General features: G+C 48.2%; 2 protein-coding genes across 4 annotated transcripts; both read left to right on the plus strand.

The window, feature by feature from the left end:
- The first annotated feature begins 1145 nt into the window (after nucleotides 1–1145).
- LOC122390175 (prefoldin subunit 5-like) lies at nucleotides 1146–8672 on the plus strand. Of its 3 annotated transcripts, none has more exons than XM_043382869.1 (4): nucleotides 1146–1216; nucleotides 2769–2922; nucleotides 7670–7869; nucleotides 8234–8672. In XM_043382869.1, the coding sequence occupies exons 2-4, from the start codon at nucleotides 2791–2793 to the stop codon at nucleotides 8382–8384; spliced, it is 483 nt and encodes a 160-aa protein (XP_043238804.1). In that variant the 5' UTR covers nucleotides 1146–1216; nucleotides 2769–2790; the 3' UTR covers nucleotides 8385–8672. The 3 variants fall into 3 exon arrangements, with proteins under 3 accessions (XP_043238804.1, XP_043238803.1, XP_043238805.1); XM_043382868.1 differs by having other exon boundaries at nucleotides 1175–1298; XM_043382870.1 differs by having other exon boundaries at nucleotides 1189–1216; nucleotides 2747–2922.
- Nucleotides 8673–9434: 762 nt separating this feature from the next.
- On the plus strand, nucleotides 9435–11734 carry LOC122390176 (alpha-(1,3)-fucosyltransferase 7-like). Its single transcript, XM_043382871.1, has 3 exons — nucleotides 9435–9635; nucleotides 9839–10486; nucleotides 10748–11734. Exons 1-3 carry the CDS (start codon nucleotides 9631–9633, stop codon nucleotides 11307–11309), a joined length of 1215 nt encoding a protein of 404 aa, XP_043238806.1. The 5' UTR covers nucleotides 9435–9630; the 3' UTR covers nucleotides 11310–11734.
- Nucleotides 11735–11975: the final 241 nt, after the last annotated feature.

The following is an 11975-nucleotide window of genomic DNA, read 5'->3' on the forward strand; positions in this document are numbered from 1 at the left end:
TAGAGCTTCCGGATGGCAAAATTGTCTTATTTATTATTACTAACTTGAATCAGTGAAATAGCCTCTAGCAGGGATACTCTTCTGTGACCTTGACCTTTGGGCAGCCTTGTATCGTAAGATGAACCACAAATATGGAACTGATAAGCCTCAAAACATTTCAAAACATCTTTGAAGTTAGCACGCAAGATGTGCGAAAAAGTGCCAAGTTTGAGGTCAATTTTGAGCGTGACATTGACCTTGACCTTTGATTTGGAGCACATTTTCAGAATCCTCAGATTCTCTTCTTTCGTTTGACACCCAATTTTGCCGGTTTGATGCAGCCTGCCGTCCTCTAGAAGGCTTACTTTGAGATCACTACACATGTGCCGGTTTTGGCCTTTGACCTTGACCTCTGACCTTGAAAATTGACGTGAGGTCAAAAATTTTAGGTGCATTAGAATCGTCTCGTAAGGACCTTTCGTCTGGTATCGCTTTTGTTTCCGTAGCTCCCTTATTTACGGAGTTAGACAGGGGGGGCGAAAAACGCCCCCCCCGGGCTGCGGTGGTTGGGATTACCCCCCGGGCCCGGCCGGGTTAACGATGCCCACCTATGCTCTTGCCACAGCGCCAAAGCGGGACGGTTTAACTTTATTTCACCTCCAACAAAAATATATGTTAATACTTTTATTCATAGGTTTTGGTTCAGAAAGCTTTCAGCTTCGGATAGACAAAGTTTGGTTCTTCTATTGCTTGCAATCTATTCATGCAAGTAACTTTTTCCTTATCCCCCGGTAGGCAAACATCAGTAGGTAAGGTTAGGTTAGGTTAGGTTAGGGTTAGGTTAGGTTACGTTAAAATTGTAGACGAAAAAATGTCCGGACGAAAAAACGCACAGACGAAAAAATATACGAACGAAAAAATGTCCGGACGAAAAAATGTACAGACGAAAAAATGTACAGACGAAAAAATGCACAGACGAAAAAATGTACAGACGAAAAAATGCGAGACGAAAAAAAGTCAGACGAAAATCTGCGGACGAAAAATTGTCCGACGAAAATCTGCTGGACGAAAAACCGTCATGGAATCAGTGGACATCCAAGAGTGCATCCGGGATCGATGACGTCATAAAGGCTATCAGCTGACGAATGCAAACTATAAATTATAATCATATAGTAAAGCCTTGAATCGGTGCGTCTGCGGCAAAAGCAGCGCGGTACGAGTCCGTTTGGGATAGTAGGTAGGTGATTTTTAACGCCTTTTTTCGTTATTTAATCATAAACCAATACGTATTTTCCTCTTGGAAAAATTCTAAACGATAGGTAAGTCCTTCCCATTGCCTGAAAATGATACTTGTATGTGCTTCTGAGTTCTGGAAATGGTCGCCATGCAATGGGCCTGTTCCAGCGCCTCCAGAAACCTCCAGAAAGCTCCAGAAAGCTCTAGATTCCTCCAGAGAGCGTTCCAGCGCCTCCAGAAAGCTCCAGAAAGCTCTCGCCAAAGCTCCAGAAACCTCCAGTAGCCTCCAGAGAGTTGAGAGGTCCAAATTTCTCTGGAGGCTTTGGTCTACAATTATGGTGCACATGTGACAATCACGAATGTAAACAAAGGACATTTGACTGATTATTTTACAACTTGAATGTAAAGAAAATTACATTGCTATAATTTTATTTATCTTTTTAACTAAAATTGAAAACAAATTTTGCGTTTCAAGATAGAACAATCGTCATTCTTTTGGTATCTATGACGCCAATCTCCATAAATCTCCAGATTGCGTTCCAGCGCCTCCAGTAAAACCTCTGGTAGAGCCTCCAGTCAAGAATTTCTTCTGGAGGCGCTGGAACAGGCCCAATGATTAGGTACTCTGCTCGTTTTGGATGCAATGCATGGAAATTGAGAACATTCTGTTAGGAAACTGAGCTTCACTCTTGTTTCATTTTGCCATTTTATTTAATCTGAAATGCTTATTTTTATGCTCCATTCTTGGGTCATTTTCATAGATCTCAGATCTGGCAATATCAAAATCAAATAGGCCCGTAATTGAATGTGCGAGTTGCATTAGATCCGGTTTGAAGAAGCAGGGTTTATAGAGCCTTGGTATTAGGTACCTATCTACATACTCATTACAAAGTTAATTCCTCAGTTATATTTATGTCTAAACACACAGACAAATGAATAATTGTTCTGTTAATACATAAATAAGGCTGCACTGAGGAATTTACCTAATACCTACCTCATGTTTTACTGGACTCTGCTGTCATGCTGCTATCACATTTTGCGAGCTGACATCACAGATTGTGGTAATGTTGGAGATACAAGTTTATTGATGTATCTAGGGAAACCTAATTTGACATGTGTGCTAGCAGCGTGCTGGCAATGGCTTTGAAACAGTATGCTGCTTTGTACTACTACCTACTTGTCAGTATGAATCAAAACTACATACTTAATTATTTTTTGGTTTTTAATGTGTTTGTGTAAATTGCTATTTTTCCTTATTTTTAGTGGCAATGATGTACAACCTCTCCTGTTCTCTTAACCACTCATGCTTATTGCTTCTTGTTCACTCACCTCATAGGATTTTTATGTTTTTTTTTTTTTACTGGTGAGTAGGTGGGTGCTTGCTGGACATTAGGATAAATCTAAAACCTGATCATAGCTCAGGTATTAAAAGATTAAGTTATATGTGGGAGTTATCTTTACTAATTACTGTGATTACTCATTACTGTGAGCTGCTGAGCACATGCTTCATTATATACCTAATGTGTAATAGTGTATGTATCTGAAATTTTCAGTGCTGAATGCTGATATACCACCATGGATTCTCAAGAAGCTGGAAAGATGCAAACCATAGAGATTGATAAGCTGAACATTCAGCAGCTAAGCCAAATGAAACAGCAACTTGACCAGGAAGTTGGTCTCTTCAATGACTCCTTGCAGCAACTAAAGGTATAACATTTCCATAGTGATGAATGAGCCATGCAGTCTGTGCTTGGCACTTCAAGGAAAGCTATTTCAAAGCATTTTCTGTGTTACATTCTGTGAAGATATGCTCTTTAATGGTACCTATGTACTTCCATGGTATGACTTGCTGAGGGACTCAGTTACTTTGGTTCACTCATCTTTCTGAATTGATCAAATGTCTTACCTGGCTTGATGAACAGATACCTATTGATTGCACTAAAGCAAATTCGCCCAGTTTAATTTAAAATCGATGTCACATACAAGTCCATCATTTTTGGTTGATTAACCATTTATTGGAATTTTGCTTTGTATGCACAATAAGGAAAGGTTGTAGAAGAGGCAGTCAAGCTAACTGATTCCACATCTATATTAACTGTTAATGAAGCTGTTTCAAAATGCCATGAACGATAGGCACAATGTTGAAAACTTCAGGTTAAATTTCTAGGGATCTTCTGCAGTAGGGTGTGTCACTAATCGCAATGCAAGGTGCTCCATCGATTTTATTGTGCTCCACTCATGTGGAAAGGGTGTGGCGTTGTTTTTTTCCCCCCAAATTTTAACCCCCAGGCGGCGCCGAGCGAGAGAAGTTTACCCTATCTCACAACATAGGCGACCCTAGCGCCTCTGGCGGCTGTTTGCGAAACTAACAGGCCGCTCTCTCTATACTGGCTTATCTCTGCTCTCTGTAAACGCGTCCAGGGACACAGGATACTAGGATAGTATGGGAAGATTGCAGAGGGTGCAAGCTGATGACAAATACCCATGATATAATGTATTTTCAATCATAACAGTTAATACGATATATATTTTATGCACGATTAAGAACAACACACGAACGATTATCCGAAGGCAGACAAATGGATTTCTAAGCTCGAATGCTGACACCGAATGCGTGTGAACTGTGAAGCTGTGTGCGCATGGACTGGCCTGGCATTACGCATGGAAGGATTTCTTGCTGAAGACAGCGGGCAGCTGCTGCCGGTGGCGGAGTCGACTGCAGATCCAGCCGTGTCGCTGCTTCTCGCCGACCACTGCGCCGGCCGCCTCAGTCACCACCTTTACGGCGCGCTCCACCGCCACTGTGTGCACGGGGAAGGCACCTATCTCCAGCGGCGTTGCACAGATATCTCGGATCTCCGCATCACTGAGGGTCATCGTGAGTGGAGGCTCGGTGATGTCCTCCGCACTCCAGTCCAGCAGCTCCGTGAAGTTGGAGGCGGAGAAGTTGACTTTCGGCAGCACATAGGGCCGGACCTGCTCTCGCGGCTTCTGGCGGCACTCCATTATCACTTGCACGGCTCGTTCGCGCACGTGCGGGTCCTGATCGGCTGTCATGCCCAGCAGAACCGCCTCAGGATGACACCAGAACGCATTGCGCTGGATCACGGGATGGATGAAGCTCTGTAGCTGTAGTGGCAGCTGCCGTAAGAGCTCCAGGCTTCGCATCACATTCTTGGCCCCACTGCTGCAAGTGCTGTGGCTGCGGATATGAAACCACATCGGAACATAATGTCCGACCAGGTACTGCACGATCAGGTGGAGCTGGTCGGTTGGCGAGTCCGAGCCGATGTACACACGCAGCAACCTCGTTGCCAACGTCAGCCACCTGCGAAACGTGATTCTAAATAAGTTCATGATGGTATGATGACAGATCAAGACAGAACACGTGATGTAATGGTCTACATGATAAACGGTAACATGATAGGACATTTTGACAGGCAGCAGAGACGGAGCATCAGGAAGATTCATGGATTCACAGTGATAACCGTTATCTTGCTATTATTGACTTGTAACAAACATCCGTACCTGGCGTGGTTCACAGGTCCGATCTTCCTGCAGGCGACTTTGGGGGCGATGGTACCGGTTTGCACCGCCCTGGCGAGCTGGTACAGCAGTTTCTGATCGTCGCTGAGCTCGACCGTCGCCGCTTCCGGTAGCTCCGTCACCGAGCCGGCTACCGGGCGGAACTTGGCCACCGACAACCTGCGCACGTCACCACTGGCGGCCTTACCGAGTGGTCCAGCGAAGGATTTTGGACCGGTCGTATAGCCGTCCAGCTGTCGGAAGACTTCTCGGAGGTTTAGTTCGTTTGAGTGAATCTGGCATACAAACCAGTGCACCGGTCTCTCTTCGATGAGCTCGAATAGCCGGCAAACACCGCCAGATGTGCCGGTATTGACGGCGGCCCCGTCACAGCCGAGCACGCGGATGTCGCCGTTGTAGGCGGTCGCAATGTTCACCAGCTCATTAACCTGGTCTATCGCTCTGCCAGAAATTGGCGTAAAATGACTAACGTACTCGCTGCCAGGCTCCGCCACCACAGCGACGTGGTCTTCTTTTACTATGCCAGCACCCGGGCCCGCGCTCGTCTCGTCGTGGCGACCGTCGAAGTACAACGCTTTAAGCGCGCCGTCGCTTTGCTGTTCGGCCCTGACCTGCGCTGATTCTTCACGCGTCCGGTTTCGCTCCCGCCAGATCTTCTTTGGATCGACAAGGAGCTCAGACTCTTCGCCCGTCACGCGTCCAATATCCAGCTGAAAGGCATTGATCACGGCGGCAACTGCGCGGTTGGACAAGCTGAATCTGTCGGCGGCCAGAGCCGTGTTTGTGAGCACGTCAGTATTCGCACCCCGCAGCGCTGTTTCACCGCCGTGGACATGCCAATCGTCAGCGCAAGTGCGATTGTCGTCTGCCAAGGAGGTGTCCGAGCCGCTGTCAACATAGCTGTCATCACCCATGGCGTCATGAGCAGCAGAAGGTTCGGCATCGCCTTGGCTGAACTGACCTGATATTCCAGCGGTCGCGATCGGTGGCTTCTGACCCTCGGTCTGCTGCTTTCGCTCCCTCCGGAGCGCCGCGTTCCGCCGTCTGGCGCTCGCTTCTCTGTCGACACCGCCCAAAAACATCTTTCGGGGCCCCCTCTGGTCCCTGAGGAAATCGATCTCCTCCGGCGGCACCCTGCTGCCTCGCGGACAGTCACAACGGCGTAAGTGCTTGCATCGGCAGAGTGCAATGTCAAACAGCTGATCCCAATGCCCTTTCCCCGTCTTCATCCCAAATTCAGCGCTGCCCCGCTTGCTCGTTTTCGTTTTGTTCAAGGCCCGATACCGCTTGTACAGGCGAACTACCTTTCGCTGTGCATTTTTTTGCTGTACATGCGGTATTCCCTCGTTTTCCCACATATTTACAATCTCGGCAGTCACGCGCTTAAATATGCCTTCTGACATTACTTTCGACCCTTCCTGTTCCTGCAAAAGCCGCACAAAGTTGATCACATCCCTGTTGTTGGGTAGTTGGGTGGCTGGCAGGTTGTTGGGCAGCCCGATATGGAAGTGCTTTGATTGGCTTCGCAGGGGCATCTTGCTTGTTTAACTTTGAGGAATCATATTCTGAAAAGAGACATGACAGGATTAGGAATGCGCAGGGATTACAATTGGAATACCAATTGGAATACAGGAATAGCTAAGTGTGACTGGGAATTCATAAAGCATGGCCGTCAAGTCGAGTTCAGAATCAGTTTTGATATAAATAGGTATTACGAAGAGTCAGGTCAATGCTGTGTTTCTTTCTGAATGTAGTAATGACTTATTGGTAAACATTTAGACTTTCAGTAGGTATACCTAGATGCGGAGCGGAGATTTTGTTACGCTTCGGTTCCGTCTCTGGCCACCAAAAAAATGTCACACCTTCTCCAGCTCCCTGCAGTACATCAAAGAACGCGATGATTCCAAATCGTCGTCGCACCAAAAACATCCAAAGGTACTCCTTCGAATCCCAACTTACCCCTTTCCTGTCTCAACACCTCGCTCGTGACTTTGCGCTATGCAACACCAAGCACACTGGTCGCTGCAACCCTCAAGGTAGTTTCCCCAGTCTTCTTTGTCCACATTCACGACACAAGCATGCGTCAAAGACGCGCTACAGTCGCCAGTGAACGACGCTGCCAAAATAACATGTGACACCTAATTGTAGGTAGGTACAATAGATATGTACTCGTAGGTATCCCGTCAGACCAGGACGGGGATCAGGGGTAGTGCTATACATTCACACGGCTTTAAGCACATTTCGTGCCTTAAGATGGATGACATAACATTTTCATCAACACTCTGAGTGCTAGACAAGCCAACAACAAGGCGTCAGTTCTGTAGAATGCATTTAAAGATGATCGTAAGCTCACAAAGCATAGCGAGCATGTTAGTTCAATATATCGCCGCTAGGGGCGCTGAGGTCGCTAATGCTGAGAGATAGGCCAAAGTTTCGGCGCTCGGCGCCGCATGGGTGTTAAGGTTTGGGGGAAATGAAAAATGCCACACGGTTTCTACCTGTCTGGGGCACGATAATATCAGTGGAGCACCATGTTTTGCGAAAAAAATGCTCAAAATGACACACCCTATTCTGCAGTCAGCAGATTTATCATTTAAATAATAAAGATGGTGTAATAAATATAAATTCCTGAAGAGTACTGATACTTTGAAGTGTATTATGGTGCATAGGACGTATTGGCTGTGAGTTTGGCATGCAAATGTATATTGAAACCGAAGTACATTCAGGAGTTCTCTGGATCCCAAGTGCAAGTCTTATCAACTCCTTGTATTGTATGCACAAGTTTTCATACCAACATTACATGTTTTTAGAACAATGTTTGCATTAGAAACTGTTAGCATTAGGTACTCTTTGATAAGGCAGTATGTGCCCCGCCGTAGTAGCCAGCTAACGCGCCGGACCTGCCCAGATGGCGCAGCAGAAGTTTTCCGAGTCGCTGGAGTCGGTACAGCAGCTGACGCCGGACGCGGCCGGGAAGGAGATCCTGGTGCCGCTCACCGCCTCAATGTACGTCCCCGGCCGTCTGGTGGACCCCGAGCACGTGCTCGTCGACGTCGGCACCGGATACTACCTGGAGAAAACCACAGAGGGCGCGCGGGAGTACTTCAAGTGAGTTGCCTGTCCAGCTGGTGTAGCTCTCTGTGACTGGAAGTAATTAAACTACCGAATCGGTGGTAACCGACCCGTATCTATCGCAATATCTCAAACAATGCTTAATCACATTATTTTGTGAAGACACACTCCACATTCTACTGTCAATAAAACCAGATTGTGGAAGTAAAATCGAGCTGAAGAAAAATCATTTCCATTTTTCCAAGCCCTCGTCACTGGTGTACTATGCATAATTTTGTTTGTTTTATTAACTGTACATTTACGTTTTGGGAATTAAATTTGTGACAAACTAATCTGGGAAAGCACCCGACTTCATGCAGATAAATGGTGCCCATAGTGACCGGGAAACACAATGTTTCAGGCGGCGTATCAAGTTTGTCACGGAACAGATGGAGAAGCTGCAGAAGATCGGCGCTGAGAAGCAGCGGGTGCGAGACGCGCTCGATGAGACCCTCCAGGGGAAGGTACAGATGGCCGCACAACAGCAGGCCGCGCAAAAGGCCGCCGCGTGATGTGACCGGGCCGTCGGCTGCCCAATATCGGACTGACGGTGCTCTCCGTGTCGCGCCCAGTGGGACAGAGAGAGGCCTGTGAGGTGCGCGACTGACACGGCGAGGCCGCGCCGGTCGGCTGTGACGGGTGTGAGGCGGCACAGGGGCGCCCACCATCAGCTGCGCCCGACGTCCGCCATCTCGGCCAATCGCTCATTGGCCTGCAATTGTCCTGTTTCCGACCGCTTGTTGCCACCGTAACTATGTTTAACTTAATTTGAAAAATAATACACAATGCTTAACAAACTATAAAACAGTGTGCACGCCTATATGTGGCTGAATTTCACGTTTTCCTGAGGTGTGCAAAAGCTACTCTGATATTAGGATGGTGCATCTAACTATGCCACACCACTCATATCAGCTACCAGCACATTATGATCTACTTCCAGATGTTATTTTATCCCGTCTTGGTATCTCAGCTTAGAAGACACGTTAATTGTCTGACTTCCGACTTATCCGTGATTTTTGTCGGCATATGTCAGGATAATGATCATGGACGTATGGGAACGGTTGGAAAATTACCGTTCCCAAAAGGCACGATACTTTGTGCAATTACGGGAAGGACATGAGGATTAGGAATGTTTCTCATTGATCCTTTTCAGGACTCAGTGGAATCGATTGTTAATTGTTACGGGCGGGATCTAACTGCATGCTACTAGCATCGTAAAATGAGCAAACCAATTGCCAAACACCCGAAGCTGGGGAAGGACCCCATGACCTAAACATTCGCGATAACTGCCTCGTGCCGAAATAGATAATGTCTCAAACGGGATAACACACGCTTCATCCAAGGGACTCCCCGGCTACGCTAACGGAGACACGTTAGCTCACTCAGTGTTTCAGTAATCGCACATACCGGTGCTGTCAGGGGCGGGGCTTGCGGGTAGATAGTAGGGAGGGAGCAATGGCCACACTGTTCGATAAGTGAGCCGCCCGATAGAGCGGGCGGTCCCACCTTCCTCCCCTCCCCACGGTGTGTGAAAGCGCCCACAATCAGTGTCGTGAGTTGGCTCGGGATGGTTGTCAGTGCAGTAGTGGCACGTCGCTTGGCAGACAACAGTTGGTGTGTTCAACGTGGTCAGTCTAATGAGGCTTATCGCCATCATTCAATGAGTCTCACTAGCAAATTAATGGTGATTGCTCAAACAATCGGGCAGGGCGGTAAATATGACAGAGCAAGAGTGAATACTGGCCGTGTCCGGAAAATATGAGGTGAGTGGAGGAGTTTTTTCATCTCTAGGACTTGCACATTATCATTTTTGCTATGTCTTCCCTATGGTTTTGTCGGGTGGCCGGAAATCCTAGCGTGTAATTGTGAACAAAATGCAGTCGTTTATTGATATTGCTAATATTGACTAATTGTAAGCTTCGCAGCATTTGGTGTGTGTGTAGCTGACTCGTGTGTTTGGTCTCAGATGCGCTTCATTCGGCAGTCACCGATACCTACCGTATGTCGTCATCGTCACTCTGCTGTTTCTCCTGGAGCTGACCTGGCTCGTCAGGGTTCATCCTCGTGGCCGACCGGTCGTCTTGCTCGCCTCCGACGCTACTTCTAACGCGAGTCTCCGTCAACTGAACTCGGGGTCAAGACCCACAATACCACCCTCCCACTCAACACCTGGTGCACCAGCGATATTGGTGTCCGGACCTGCACTAACACCATTGGGGAACAAACGACCCCTCTTGGTGCTGCACTGGACGCAGCGGCAGAGTGCCGCCATCGGTGACGGCGTGAATCTCCGTCTCGACGAGAACTCGTTCTCTGGCTGTCCGTGGGCCGGCTGCCGTGGCACGGGTGACCGCCGCCTCCTGGATAGCGCAGACGCGGTGTTGTTCCACGGTCGACTGCTGAAGGTCACGGACCTTCCTCCACTCCGCCGACCGGAGCAAACGTTTGTGTTTGTACTGCGGGAGTCACCGCAGTCAACTCACCTGCCGCTGAAGAAGTTGGATGGTTTCTTCAACATGACGATGACGTACAGTCGGAACGCCGATGTGGTGTTCCCTTACGGACAGACGGCGGTCGGAAAACAGCCGGGCGCGCTACCGTTCTTCCACCGCAGGTAAGCGGAGGCAGGACTCTTAATGTGAACCTACTGTGAGCCAAAATACGTTATGTGCATATTTTTGTGGGCAATGTTGGCTCAGGAGACGTCTGACCTTTAGTGAGATCTTGCCTTGCCGTTTGCAAACTGTTCGTTTGTCTGCCAGGTGCCATCGTTTTTAATTTTAGTGATGAATCATAATTGATGCATCATTACCGTATTGCCGGCAGCACTCCATCGAGGTCCTCCGGTTAACCACCCATTTATTACGCTCTCCAGACTGCGCCCGGTGGCCTGGATGGTCTCCCACTGCCGAACGGTCTCCAAAAGGGAGCAGTACGTCTCCCAGCTACGCCGCCACATCACCGTAGACATCTTCGGTACCTGTGGCAACCAGCCGTGCCCCGGCCCGCGACTCGACTGCTACCGTTACCTGGCCGAGACGCACCTCTTCTACCTGTCCTTCGAGAACACGCTCTGCGACGATTACATCACAGAGAAGTTCTGGTTGGCCCTGGAAGCCGGTATGGTACCGGTGGTACGAGGCCCGTCTTCAGAATCCTACCGCCGAGTGGCACCGCCCAATTCTTTCATTCACGTGGAGGACTTCGCTGGACCTAAGGCGCTGGCGGTTTATCTCCTATCGTTAGCTCAGAACAGGACAGCCTATGAAAAATACCACTCGTGGCGGAGATCGCATTATGTGCGCCGGCCACAGGGATTGTGTGACCTTTGCCAGCAGCTCAGCGTTAGTGGACATACGGAGGCTGTGCGGCTAACCAGTGTGTGGAACGCGACAGAACAGTGCCACGAACCACGTGATCTCGGTTCAGAAGCGTGACGACGTTATGTTCCAAACCACGTGATCTCGATAAAAAACCATGACGATAGACTGCTGCGAACACTGTGATTTCGATCGAGAAACGTGACGATATAATGTCATGAACCACGTGATTTCAACATAGAAACGTGAGAGTGTACTGCCGCGAACCACGTGATATCGCTTAGCCAAACGTGATGTTACCCATAAGCCTGAGCCGGTGAACAATTTCTTCCATTACGGACGAATAGGCATTGGGCGCTTGCATTGGGCGGGTAGATGATGTCATAGTGCATATTTTTTTCACAACAATGCGGTGGGCGTGAAAGCGACGTTCTTCTCAGCTTTTTGTAATTCGCATTTGCTTTTTGTAATTCGCATCACCTACCTAGCGAATTATCTTTCTCGATGCTTTGTGTCTGATGAATATATGTGAACGCGAATTATTTACTTGTCTGGGTCGAGAATAGTTATTTGTAGTGACTTGGTGCGTCAAGAATTGCCGATTCCTAATGAATCGGAATATTTGAAGATAATTTGGTTGTGTCGTTGTCCGTTGACCTGTTTGCACTAAAAAGGGTAGGGCGGGGTATACTCGTAATTAATGGCTCGGGAAGTAATTACCATCACAAGAGCGTTGCGCCACCGGCTTTGCATGCTGACATTCCTCAGCACCCATTGTCGTGA

Source organism: Amphibalanus amphitrite, unplaced genomic scaffold (assembly GCF_019059575.1).
Source record: "Amphibalanus amphitrite isolate SeventyFive unplaced genomic scaffold, NRLGWU_Aamphi_draft 000385F_arrow, whole genome shotgun sequence".
NCBI classification, from domain to species: domain Eukaryota; kingdom Metazoa; phylum Arthropoda; class Thecostraca; order Balanomorpha; family Balanidae; genus Amphibalanus; species Amphibalanus amphitrite.

Excerpts from the sequence above, each read along its gene's own strand:
- LOC122390176 (XM_043382871.1), top strand. Across the intron at positions 10,487-10,747 it reads CTACCGTTCTTCCACCGCAG|ACTGCGCCCGGTGGCCTGGA; the intron begins GTAAGCGGAGGC and ends TACGCTCTCCAG.
- LOC122390175 (XM_043382869.1), top strand. The coding sequence starts at position 2,791 with ATGGATTCTCAAGAAGCTGGAAAGATGCAAACCATAGAGATTGATAAG. Across the intron at positions 2,923-7,669 it reads ACTCCTTGCAGCAACTAAAG|ATGGCGCAGCAGAAGTTTTC; the intron begins GTATAACATTTC and ends GGACCTGCCCAG. Across the intron at positions 7,870-8,233 it reads GGCGCGCGGGAGTACTTCAA|GCGGCGTATCAAGTTTGTCA; the intron begins GTGAGTTGCCTG and ends ACAATGTTTCAG.